This window comes from Scyliorhinus canicula, chromosome 2 (assembly GCF_902713615.1).
Source record: "Scyliorhinus canicula chromosome 2, sScyCan1.1, whole genome shotgun sequence".
In the NCBI taxonomy this organism is placed as follows: domain Eukaryota; kingdom Metazoa; phylum Chordata; class Chondrichthyes; order Carcharhiniformes; family Scyliorhinidae; genus Scyliorhinus; species Scyliorhinus canicula.
Window position 1 is genome coordinate 283,040,353 of NC_052147.1, and position 12,169 is coordinate 283,052,521.

At 53.9% G+C, this 12,169-nt stretch overlaps 1 protein-coding gene across 1 annotated transcript in view; it reads left to right on the plus strand.

The window, feature by feature from the left end:
- LOC119962203 (SPEG neighbor protein-like) overlaps positions 1 to 8,527 on the plus strand; it is a 26,822-nt gene extending 18,295 nt beyond the window's left edge. Inside the window, exons 4-5 of the mRNA XM_038790168.1 lie at positions 2,098 to 2,239; positions 8,082 to 8,527. Of these exons, the coding sequence (XP_038646096.1) occupies positions 2,098 to 2,239; positions 8,082 to 8,220 (281 nt within the window). The 3' untranslated portion in view covers positions 8,221 to 8,527. The remainder of the gene's footprint in view (positions 1 to 2,097; positions 2,240 to 8,081) is intronic.
- The last annotated feature ends 3,642 nt before the right edge of the window (positions 8,528 to 12,169 follow it).

Genomic DNA, 12,169 nt, shown 5'->3' on the forward strand with positions numbered 1-12,169 from the left:
CACTCGGGGCTGCCCCTCGAACGGCCACTGTTCTGGGTCCGGAGGGGTGTCACGAACCGGGGATACCGATTCCGGGTTGAAGGGTGGCTCCGTTGTGCTCCACCACCATCCCTACTGAACCCGACCCGGCTGCAGCCGGCAAAGTCTCCGCGCCTGACTCCGGGTCGGATTAGTCAAACTCCGCATCGAGGGGCTCGTCCGCCTCTCCGGGTATCACGGGTGGCTGCTCCGGAGGGCGGGGGGGGTGGGGGTGGGGGGGGAGCACCCCCAATCGTGGGGGCTTTGATTCGTCATCCAGCATCTCTACGGTGATGGTCCACGAGCCGGTTCGATTCTTTACCTTGTACCCGTACGGAGTACGAGACCAGCCCCGAACACTTTGCCGGCACCGGCAACGCCCCATCGGTGAAGTTTCAATGTAAACGGCGCCGCCCGCTACAAATTCCCTGACGGGTCTGGTTGGCTGTGTCTCCACGTGTCCCTGCTGGTGGCAGATCTCCGCTCGGCTGTCTGGCAAGACAAGACTCAACCGCACCCGCAGCCGACGTTCCACTAACGGTTCCGAGGGTGACACTCCGGTGGCAGTGTGCCGTGTGGGTCCTGGAGTAATAATGGAAACAGGCGGGGTGGGCATCCGGAGACGCCCGAGGCCTGATTCCGCGTGCCGAGCTGGAATGTCCACACCGCCCGTTCGGCCAATCTGGCGGGTGCTACGGTGCGGTCCGTACACGACAAGCTCCGTTTTGCGTTAGAAAGTCGGTGAACTCCATACTCGAAAAAGCTGAGCCGTTGTCCGATACCAACACCTTGGGAAGTCCGTGGACATTGAAGGTTTGTCCGAGTCGCTGAGGGCTGTCTCGCGATGTCGTCGTGGTCATGCGGTGGACGTCCGTCCATTTTGAATGTGCGTCAGCGATAATCAGATACATTTCTGCTTGAAAAGCAGGTGTGATCGCGGCCGTGAAAACTCCTGCGGTATTCGGCCCATCGGCCTGCGGAGAATCGCTGTTTGGCGTACAAAACGGTGAGCAGCGATTCGTGGCGGGGGGCGGTCGGAGGGGGGGGGGAATAGTGGGAGGAGGCCGTGAAAATTGTCGGGAAGGCCCTCCCGCTATTCTCCGACCCGTCGTGGGCAGCGGAGAATCGTGCCCAATAGGTTTGAATTCATTCCAGGAAACAGTTATCAGTTTTAAATTATCAAGTGATCTGGATTCCTTTTAGCATGCAAAGAGAGAGAGAGAGAGGAGAAGGCTTCTTTGTCTGAATCCAGCTTTCAACTGTGTAAACCGAAAGTAAAACCCAGAGCCACAGCCCAGCTCCACCCACACAATGACATCACTGAAGCAATTTGACAAACATACATTTCTTATAGGGACACTCCCATGACACTGTGGCACTCCCAGACTGTGTATCCCTCAACGGACCCATACCTACCACCCCCCGTATCTCTTTCTCTCCTCTATCGCCCTCCCTCCATCCAAGACTGCATTCCACCAAAAATGTGCTGCACTCCCTCAGCAGCGTCACCGCTCGGACGCTGTAACTCCTGTTAACGCAGTGAGTTTGCAGATACTGTTTGAAAGGTGATGGGAAGCAGATTCAATTATAACTTTCAAAATGGAATTGAAAGGGACAGATTTCCAGCAGAGTGTTTTCTTCTTCATTCCCAGGACGTGGGCCTCGCTGGCTCACCCAGCATTTATTGCCCACCCCTAATTGCCCTGGAGGAGGTGGTAAATGTTCTTTGCTTTCTGAATGACGATGGCTTCAAAGTGTCGGGTCTCATAAAGAACATCAAGCTGAGTTTTGAACAAAGCTGATTGATGTACACTACAACGACATAGATTCGACTTTATTGATAAGATATAAAAGATTACAGATTCATTAAAACTATGATTCTAATTACAGAGCTTCAGATAACACGACAATTCTCGACCTCGCCTAACAACCTTCTCCCTGAATAAAGAGTGTGATCCCCGTGTCTGCGCTTGATCGCCATCCAGTGGTTGGCTGTAGTTACAGTAACTTGTTAACCCTTCGTTATTGTTACAATATTCATATTGTCACACGGCTCTCACTCGGATTGTCTCGTTTCAGTTCCGGGTAAGATCAAGAAGGGGCCGGACAGTGTGAAGGTGAAAGCAGGACAGATGGTGAAGCTGGTCGCACACATCAGTGGGGAGCCGGAGCCCGACGTGGGCTGGGCCAAGGATGGTGAGGATATCGAGGAAGATGACAGGTAACAGCACCTGAGACTGGAGCTCGGAGGATAGTGAGGGTCTCTGAGGCAGGATAGTGAGGGTCTCCGGGGCAGGATAGTGAGGGTCTCCGGGGCAGGATAGTGAGGGTCTCTGAGGCAGGATAGTGAGGGTCTCTGAGGCAGGATAGTGAGGGTCTCCGGGGCAGGATAGTGAGGGTCTCTGAGGCAGGATAGTGAGGGTCTCTGGGGCAGGATAGTGAGGGTCTCCGGGGCAGGATAGTGAGGGTCTCTGAGGCAGGATAGTGAGGGTCTCTGAGGCAGGATAGTGAGGGTCTCTGAGGCAGGATAGTGAGGGTCTCCGGGGCAGGATAGTGAGGGTCTCTGAGGCAGGATAGTGAGGGTCTCTGGGGCAGGATAGTGAGGGTCTCCGGGGCAGGATAGTGAGGGTCTCTGAGGCAGGATAGTGAGGGTCTCTGAGGCAGGATAGTGAGGGTCTCTGAGGCAGGATAGTGAAGGTCTCTGAGGCAGGATAGTGAGGGCCTCCGGGGCAGGATAGTGAGGGTCTCTGAGTCAGGATAGTGAGGATAGTGAGGGTCTCTGAGGCAGGATAGTGAGGGTCTCCGGGGCAGGATAGTGAGGGTCTCTGAGGCAGGATAGTGAGGGCCTCCGGGGCAGGATAGTGAGGGTCTCTGAGTCAGGATAGTGAGGGTAGTGAGGGTCTCTGAGGCAGGATAGTGAGGGTCTCTGAGGCAGGATAGTGAGGGTCACTGAGGCAGGATAGTGAGGGTCTCCGGGGCAGGATAGTGAGGGTCTCTGAGGCAGGATAGTGAGGGCCTCCGGGGCAGGATAGTGAGGGTCTCCGGGGCAGGATAGTGAGGATAGTGAAGGTCTCTGAGGCAGGATAGTGAGGGTCACTGAGGCAGGATAGTGAGGGTCACTGAGTCAGGATAGTGAGGGTCTCTGAGGCAGGATAGTGAGGATCTCCGGGGCAGGATAGTGAGGGTCTCCGGGGCAGGATAGTGAGGGTCTCTGGGGCAGGATAGTGAGGGTCTCTGGGGCAGGATAGTGAGGGTCTCTGAGGCAGGATAGTGAGGGTCTCTGGGGCAGGATAGTGAGGGTCTCTGAGGCAGGATAGTGAGGGTCTCTGGGGCAGGATAGTGAGGGTCACTGAGGCAGGATAGTGAGGGTCTCGGGGCAGGATAGTGAGGGTCTCTGGGGCAGGATAGTGAGGGTCTCTGGGGCAGGATAGTGAGGGTCTCCGGGGCAGGATAGTGAGGGTCTCTGAGGCAGGATAGTGAGGGTCTCTGAGGCAGGATAGTGAGGGTCTCTGAGGCAGGATAGTGAGGGTCTCGGGAGCAGGATAGTGAGGGTCACTGAGGCAGGATAGTGAGGGTCACTGAGGCAGGATAGTGAGGGTCACTGAGGCAGGATAGTGAGGGTCTCTGAGGCAGGATAGTGAGGGTCTCTGAGGCAGGATAGTGAGGGTCTCTGGGGCAGGATAGTGAGGGTCACTGGGGCAGGATAGTGAGGGTCTCTGGGGCAGGATAGTGAGGGTCTCTGAGGCAGGATAGTGAGGGTCTCCGGGGCAGGATAGTGAGGGTCTCGGGGCAGGATAGTGAGGGTCTCTGGGGCAGGATAGTGAGGGTCTCTGGGGCAGGATAGTGAGGGTCTCTGAGGCAGGATAGTGAGGGTCTCTGAGGCAGGATAGTGAGGGTCTCGGGGCAGGATAGTGAGGGTCTCTGGGGCAGGATAGTGAGGGTCTCTGAGGCAGGATAGTGAGGGTCTCTGAGGCAGGATAGTGAGGATAGTGAGGGTCTCTGAGGCAGGATAGTGAGGGTCTCCGGGGCAGGATAGTGAGGGTCTCTGAGGCAGGATAGTGAGGGTCACTGGGGCAGGATAGTGAGGGTCTCTGAGGCAGGATAGTGAGGGTCTCTGAGGCAGGATAGTGAGGGTCTCTGAGGCAGGACAGTGAGGGTCTCTGAGGCAGGATAGTGAGGGTCTGAGGCAGGATAGTGAGGGTCTCTGAGGCAGGATAGTGAGGGTCTCTGAGGCAGGATAGTGAGGGTCTCTGGGGCAGGATAGTGAGGATAGTGAGGGTCTCTGAGGCAGGATAGTGAGGGTCTCCGGGGCAGGATAGTGAGGGTCTCTGAGGCAGGATAGTGAGGGTCTCTGAGGCAGGATAGTGAGGGTCTCTGGGGCAGGATAGTGAGGGACTCTGAGGCAGGATAGTGAGGGTCTCTGAGGCAGGATAGTGAGGGTCTCTGAGGCAGGATAGTGAGGGTCTCCGGGGCAGGATAGTGAGGGTCTCTGAGGCAGGATAGTGAGGGTCTCTGAGGCAGGATAGTGAGGGTCTCCGGGGCAGGATAGTGAGGGTAGTGAGGGTCTCTGAGGCAGGATAGTGAGGGTAGTGAGGGTCTCTGAGGCAGGATAGTGAGGGTCTCTGAGGCAGGATAGTGAGGGTCTCCGGGGCAGGATAGTGAGGGTCTCTGAGGCAGGATAGTGAGGGTCTCTGGGGCAGGATAGTGAGGGTCTCTGAGGCAGGATAGTGAGGGTCTCTGGGGCAGGATAGTGAGGGTCTCTGAGGCAGGATAGTGAGGGTCACTGAGGCAGGATAGTGAGGGACTCTGAGGCAGGATAGTGAGGGTTTTTGGGGCAGGATAGTGAGGATCACTGGGCAGGATAGTGAGGGTCTCTGAGGCAGGATAGTGAGGGTCACTGAGGCAGGATAGTGAGGGTCACTGAGGCAGGATAGTGAGGGTCACTGAGGCAGGATAGTGAGGGTCTCTGAGGCAGGATAGTGAGGGTAGTGAGGGTATCTGGGACTGACTGGTTTCCATGGAAACTCGGACTCAATAATTTCAAAGGGCTATTTATTTCATTCTGCGATATGTTTGCACCTTTGGAAATTCACGGCTGAGCTGGTGTTTATTATTTTATGGGATGTGGGTTTCAGTCACACGGTGTTTGTTGTCCATCTCTAACTGTTCTGGAACTGAGTGTCTCGCTCGGGGCATTACAGAGGCAGCGTTAACAGCATTGCTGGAGTCACATTAGGCCAGACCGGGTAAGGACGGCAGATTTCCATTTTACAACAATTGGCCATAGTATTGTGGTCACTGTTGCTGTACATTTAACGTCAAGATTTATTTATTGAATTTAGAGTCACCAGCTGCCGTGGAGGGATTTGAACCCCTGTCCCCGGAGAATTTTCCGGGTTATTAGCTCACTGACATTGGCACGATGTCACCACCTTCCCACATTGTCTCCCAGATGGGATCCAAGGGGTGTAAATAGCACTGGAAAGTGGAGTTGATGGAGAACCATAGGATCCCAACGGTACAGAATGAGGCCATTCGGCCCATTGAGTTTGCACCGACCTAGGCCCACTCCCCCACCCTATCCCCGTAACCCAGTAACCCCATCTCACCTTTTGGATACTAAAGGGCAATTTAGCATGGCCAATCAACCTAACAAGCACGTCTTTGGACTGTGGGAGGAAACCGGAGCACCCGGAGGAAACCCATGCACACACGGGGAGAACGTGCAGACTCCGCACAGACAGTGACCCAAGCCGGGAATCGAACCTGGAATCGTGAGGCAGCAGTGCTAATCACCATGCCCCCGTGAGCAGCCACGATCATGCTGAGTGACCCAACAGCCTGAGCAGGCCGAGGGGCCCACTGTCAAATCCTATTGCTCGTGACTTTCTGCTGCTTTGGTACAGGTTTCTGGGTCATTCACAGGATCTGAGTGGTTAGGCCATCATTTATTGCCCTTTGTGGGGGGGGGGGGGGGGGGGGGTGGGGGGGGGGGGGGGGACTTGGTGGAATCCTTTCCTCGATCCGCTGCAGTCTACGTGGGGAAGGGGCACCGACATTGGCGTTTCCCGAACAACTTGGTAATAGCGAGTGGTTCGCTCAGCGACTACAGAGTGTGGGTGTGGGTCAGCCGTATGCCTGTGGGTCTGAACTCACATACGGAGCAGTCTGGTCAAAAGGATAAACGTTTCCCTCCCCTAGAGAGAGATTAGTGAACCAGATGGGTCTTTGCAACAATCCAACACTTTCATGGTCACTATAACTAGGAGTGAACACAGATCCTCCTGCGCAGCCCCCCCCCCCCCCCGCCCCCCCCCCCCCCCCCCCCCCGCCCCCCCCCAAAGGACCACCTACGCTAACTTACCTGCCGGATCCCACCGTGTGGGGCCATGCGTAACCCACGCCGATGGGACTGGCCAAAACCGGATGGCCGCCCGGCCTATTGGGGCCTGGAGATGTTGCCAGAGGGGCCGCTGCCATCGGCACGCGACCAGCTTGGCGTGAATCCCGCCCCCGCCCGAAAAACAGTGCGGGGGGGGGTTGGAGAATCCCACCCCCATTCTCTGTGTTATTAGCCCACATGTCTGGGTGACTAGCCCAGTAACATAAACACTGCCCCAGTGTACCCCTAATCTGAAGTGGTCAAAGAGAGTTCCAACCAGGGAGCAGAGAATTGGACTTTGGGGCCTAGGTGTAAAGTGCCGTGTCAGGTCGAGATGTGAGCTCGGAGGGGCAGTAAGGGCGGCCAAAGTTTTCCTGCCCCCTTCTCCCTTCCCCTTGCCAGCGGGATTCCCACTAGTCCCACCGATGGACCCCAGATTGTCATTAAAACCCACCTGGTCCTTTAAGGAAGGAAATCTCCCATTCTGACCCGGTCTGGCCTACACATGACCCCAGACCCTCAGCAACGTAGTTGTCCCTGAACTGTCCGCTGAAATGGCCGAGCGAGACTCTCAGTTCAAGGCCAATGTTTTTTTAAAATTAATTTACGGGATATGGGCGTCGCTGGTTAGGCCAGCATTTATTGCCCATCCCTGGTTGCCCTTCAGAAGGTGGGGGTGAGCTGCCTTCTTGAACCGCTGCAGTCCCATGTGATGTAGGTACTCCCACTGTGCTGTTAGGGAGGGAGTTCCAGGATTTGACCCCAGCCACAGTGAAGGAACGGCCGATATATTTCCCAGCCAGGGTGGTGAGTGACTTGGAGGGGGGACCTCCAGGTGGTGGGGTTCCCAGGTATCTGCTGTTCTTGTCCTTCTGGATGGTAGTGATCGTGGGTTTAGAAGATGCTGTCTAAGGAGCCTTGGTGAGTTACTGCAGTGCATCTTGTAGATGGTACACACGGCTGCCACTGTGTGTCGGTAATGAAGGGTTTGAATGTTTGGAAGGGGGAGCAATCAAGCGGGGCTGCTTTGTCCTGGATGGTGTCGAGCTTCTTGAGTGTTGTTGGAGCTGCACTCATCCAGGCAAGTGGAAATACCGACACCCCATAAAATAATAAAACAAAACCCTCTCACCACCAGCTAGGGGTGGACAACAAATGCTGACCCAGCGACTCCCACATCTCATGAGATACTTTTATTTTGGAAAGGCACATTCCAAAGAGCTCCAGGTCTTCCCTAGCCCAGGCCTTCTCAGCAAGGCCTTAAAATAAGTGGCAAAATAACCAGAGGGGGGAGAGGAGGAGAATTTTGGTTGGCGGAGTGAGTTGTTAACCGTGGCCTGGAAGGTGGTGCCTGAAAGTGTGGAGGAAGCAGATTCAATAATAATTTACAAAGGGCAATTGGATAAATCTGGGAAGGGTGGGGGTGGGGGGGGGAAATGCACAGGACTATGGGGAAAGAGCAGAAGAGTGAGAGTATTTTAGCTCTATCATTGACACAGCACAGATATGATGGGCCAAATGGCCTGTTCCTGTGCTATTAGATTCTGGGGTCTTGCAGGAGTCACGTGGCATGAATTGAGCGGGAGGATGGACTGGTGTATATCCGTCTGATGTGGAGAAACTGTGAGGCTCGTACAGGCACTCAATTCTCCCCCCCCCCCCCCACCTCTCTCCGTCTCAGGTTGTTCTACGACATTGATTCAGACACCACGACCCTGACAATCAAAAACATCAGAGCGGCAGACGCGGGAAAGTATGAAGTCTTCGTGGAGAACAGTCTGGGAATGGATCAGTCGTTTGCCAGAGTCGATGTTATCTGATCTCACTCGTTCACCATCTCTCTCTCTCTCCGTGTCTTTGCCTGTCTCACTCTCTCTATCCCTCCCACACTGTTCCTGTATCTGTGTCCGGAACCAAAGCGGATGCTGAACTGCCCGGTCTCCCCAATCATTGCCAATCCCGGCGATCTCTGCTCTGTGACTCAGAACAAGAGAAACGGACCCAGTTTGGAGGCTCGCAGATGGTCGGGGGAAACAGGACCCCGATTCCTCTCCTTCTGACAGACTCACCAGTGTCAAACTCTTAGCTTTTGTTTAAAATAAATATTTTAAAACTGTTTCACGAACATTTTCCTGTGTGTTAGTTTGAGCATTTGTGAATACGTGGATGTGTTTGAGTGTGAATATTTGTTTTTGTGACTACGTGTATTTGTGTATGTATTTGAGTGTGAATATGTGTTTCTGTGAGTGTGTGTTTGTGTGTGTGTGTTTGAGTGTGAATATGTATTTCTATGAGTGTGTGTTTGAGTGTGTTTGTGTGTGTGTGTTTGAGTGTGAATATGTGTTTCTGTGAGTGTGTGTTTGAGTGTGTTTGTGTGTGTGTGTTTGAGTGTGAATATGTGTTTCTGTGAGTGTGTGTGTTTGAATGTGAATATGTGTTTCTGTGAGTGTGTGTGTTTGAGTGTCTTTGGGCGCGATTCTCCCAAAGGGAGACAAAGTGCCGATGGCGGAGTAGAAACCGGAGTGTTTCACTCCGGTGTTGGAGGCCGCTCCTCGCCTCCTATTCTCCCACCCCCAGGGGGCTAGGAGCGGAAGTGCGTCAATCTCGTACACCGGGCCTTGACGCTTGCGTCAAAGCGGCCCCGCCTGAATCACGCAGCCGGCGGCGCCTAAGTGACGTCACCAGCGCATTGCGCGGTTGCCGTCCTCCCCTCCGCTGCCCCACAAGACATGGAGGATTGATCTTGCGGGGCGGCGGAGGGAAAAGAGTGCGTCTTTCAGAGACGCCGGCCCAACGATCGATGGGCACTGATCGCAGGCCAGACACCTCCTGAGCAGCCTCCTGCTGCTCGATCCTCCCTCCGCCCCCCCCACAGGCCCCACACGCAGCAATCGCGCGCTGTTCACGCCGGCAGCGACCAGGCGTGGTTTGCGCCGGCGTGAACCGGTCGTATTAGGCAGGCCGCTCAGCCCATCCGGGCCGGAGAATCGCCGCTCGACCGGAGCGGCGATTCTCCGAGCGGCCTGTCGCAAAACACCCGGCGTCGGGGTGCATCTTGGGGAAGTCCTGGGAACCCTCCTCCGGAGCCTTTCATTCGCCTTCATCTCTTTCCTGAAGTGTGGAATCCAGAATTCTCCGCAGTGCTCCAAACAAGGGTGGCACAGTGGTTAGCACCGCTGCCTCACAGCGCCAGCGAGCCGGGCTCAATTCCAGCCTTGGGTGATTGTGTGGAGTTTGCCTTTCTCCCCGTGGGTTTCCTCCGGGTGCTCCGGTTTCCTCCCACAGTCGGAAAATGTGCGGGTTAGGTGGATTGGCCAGTCTAAATTTCCCCTTAGTGTCCATACGTGGGGTTACTGGGTTGCAAGGAGAGGGCATGAGTTTGGTTACGGTGCTGTTTCAGAGGCCCAGAATGGCCTCCTTCTGCACTGTAGTGATTTGATCATTCTATTCTCTGATTCTATGAGTCCTAACCAGTAATTTATAGAGTCTGACCATGGTCCGTTTGCTTTTCAAAACAATATCCTGACTAATGCACTGCAAACCTCCAAGTATAAATCGTGAACGTGTTGTTTAAACAGCGCTCCAGGTCTCCCTACCCCCCTCCCCCACCCACCTTTATTGGCGGCACGGTAGCACAGTGGTTAGCACAGTTGCTTCACAGCGCCAGGGTCCCAGGTTCGATTCCCGGCTTGGGTCACTGTCTGTGCGGAGTCTGCACTTTCTCCCCGTGTCTGCATGGGTTTCCTCCGGGTGCTCCGGTTTCCTCCCACAAGTCCCGAAAGACGTGCTGTTGGGTGAATTGGACATTCTGAATGCTCCCTCAGTGTACCCGAACAGGCGCCAGAGTGTGGCGACTAGGGGCTTTTCACAGTAACTCTATTGCAGGGTTAATGTCAGCCTACTTGTGACAATAATAAAGATTCTCATTATTGGTGTCATTCTTTATTTGGGCATTACGGACAGACAGGAATGAGGTGCAATGTGGGGTCGATGCCCCCAAAGCGCAGCAAATAAATAACTAGAAGCCAACACAGATTGAATTTCAACATACTGACGTTTAATTGGTTGGGGGAACCTACTTGGAGTTGCACAGGCCCCACAGGGGGGGTTCAACAAAAGGTAGGCAGGTTGACGAGCTTTGAGGGTCAATGACTGAAGGTACCATCTCTTACCCGTTGATGTGCGCGCGAGGCTGCTGGTGAAAACCATTCCCCGCCCCATAACCTCAATCCTCCACACAGCTATTTGACAGCCAAGGTTCCAGAACCTTCCGTGACATAATCTGGCATGGAAATGTTGCCAGAACGCCAGGAGTCTTGCCTGGTGAACAGAACAACGCAGTTCGGCCCCTCTAGCCTGTTCCAGCCCCAGTTAAATCATGGCCGGTCTGTCTCAGCTCCATCCGCACGGTAGCACAGTGGTTAGCACTGCTGCATCACAGCTCCAACGTCCCGGGTTCGATTCCCCGCTGGGTCACTGTCTGTGTGGAGTCTGCACATTCTCCCCGTGTGTGCGTGGGTTTCCTCCGGGTGCTCCGGTTTCCTCCCACAGTTCAAAGATGCGGGGGTTAGGTGGATTGGCCATGATAAATTGCCCTTAATGTCCAAAAAATGTTAAGTGGGGGTTACTGGGTTACGGGGATAGGGTAGATATGTGGGCTTCAGTAGGGTGCTCTTTGTAAGGGCCGGTGCGGACTCGATGGGCCAAACGGCCTCCTTCTGCACTGTAAATTCTATGATTCTATGTTTAACCTTCCTCGACCCTTTATTGTGCTCAGTTTTGGTCTCCTTCTCTGAGGAAGGATGTGTCCCCGCCACAGTACCAGCTCTCCCCTCTCCTTCCCTCAATCCACCCCCCCCCCCCCCCCCTCCACTCCCCATACACTCTTTCTCCTTGTATTCGTGACACTAAGGCAGACCCTCGTTCCGGTCAATACTATAAGAACATAAGAACTAGGAGCAGGAGTCGGCCATCTGGCCCCTCGAGCCTGCTCCGCCATTCAATTAGATCATGGCTGATCTTTTGTGGACTCAGCTCCACTTTCCGGCCCGAACACCATAACCCTTAATCCCTTTATTCTTCAAAAAACTATCTATCTTTACCTTAAAAACATGTAATGAAGGAGCCTCAACTGCTTCACTGGGCAAGGAATTCCATAGATTCCCAACCCTTTGGGTGAAGAAGTTCCTCCTAAACTCAGTCCTAAATCTACTTCCCCTTATTTTGAGGCTATGCCCCCTAGTTCTGCTGTCACCCGCCAGTGGAAACAACCTGCCCACATCTATCCTATCTATTCCCTTCATAATTTTAAATGTTTCTATAAGATCCCCCCTCATCCTTCTAAATTCCAACGAATACAGTCCCAGTCAACTCAACCTCTCCTCGTAATCCAACCCCTTCAGCTCTGGGATTAACCTAGTGAATCTCCTCTGCATACCCTCCAGTGCCAGTACGTCCTTTCTCAGGTAAGGAGACCCAAACTGAACACAATACTCCAGGTGTGGCCTCACTAACATCGTATACAATTGCAACATAACCTCCCAAGTCTTAAACTCCGTCCCTCTAGCAATGAAGGACAAAATTCCATTTGTCTTATTAATCACCTGTTGCACCTGTAAACCAACTTTTTGCAACTCGTGCACTAACACACCCATATCTCTCTGCCCAGCAGCTTGTTTTAACACTTTATCATTTAAATAATAATCCCTTTTGCTGTTATTCCTACCAAAATGGATAACCTCACATTTGTCAACATTGTATTCCATCTGC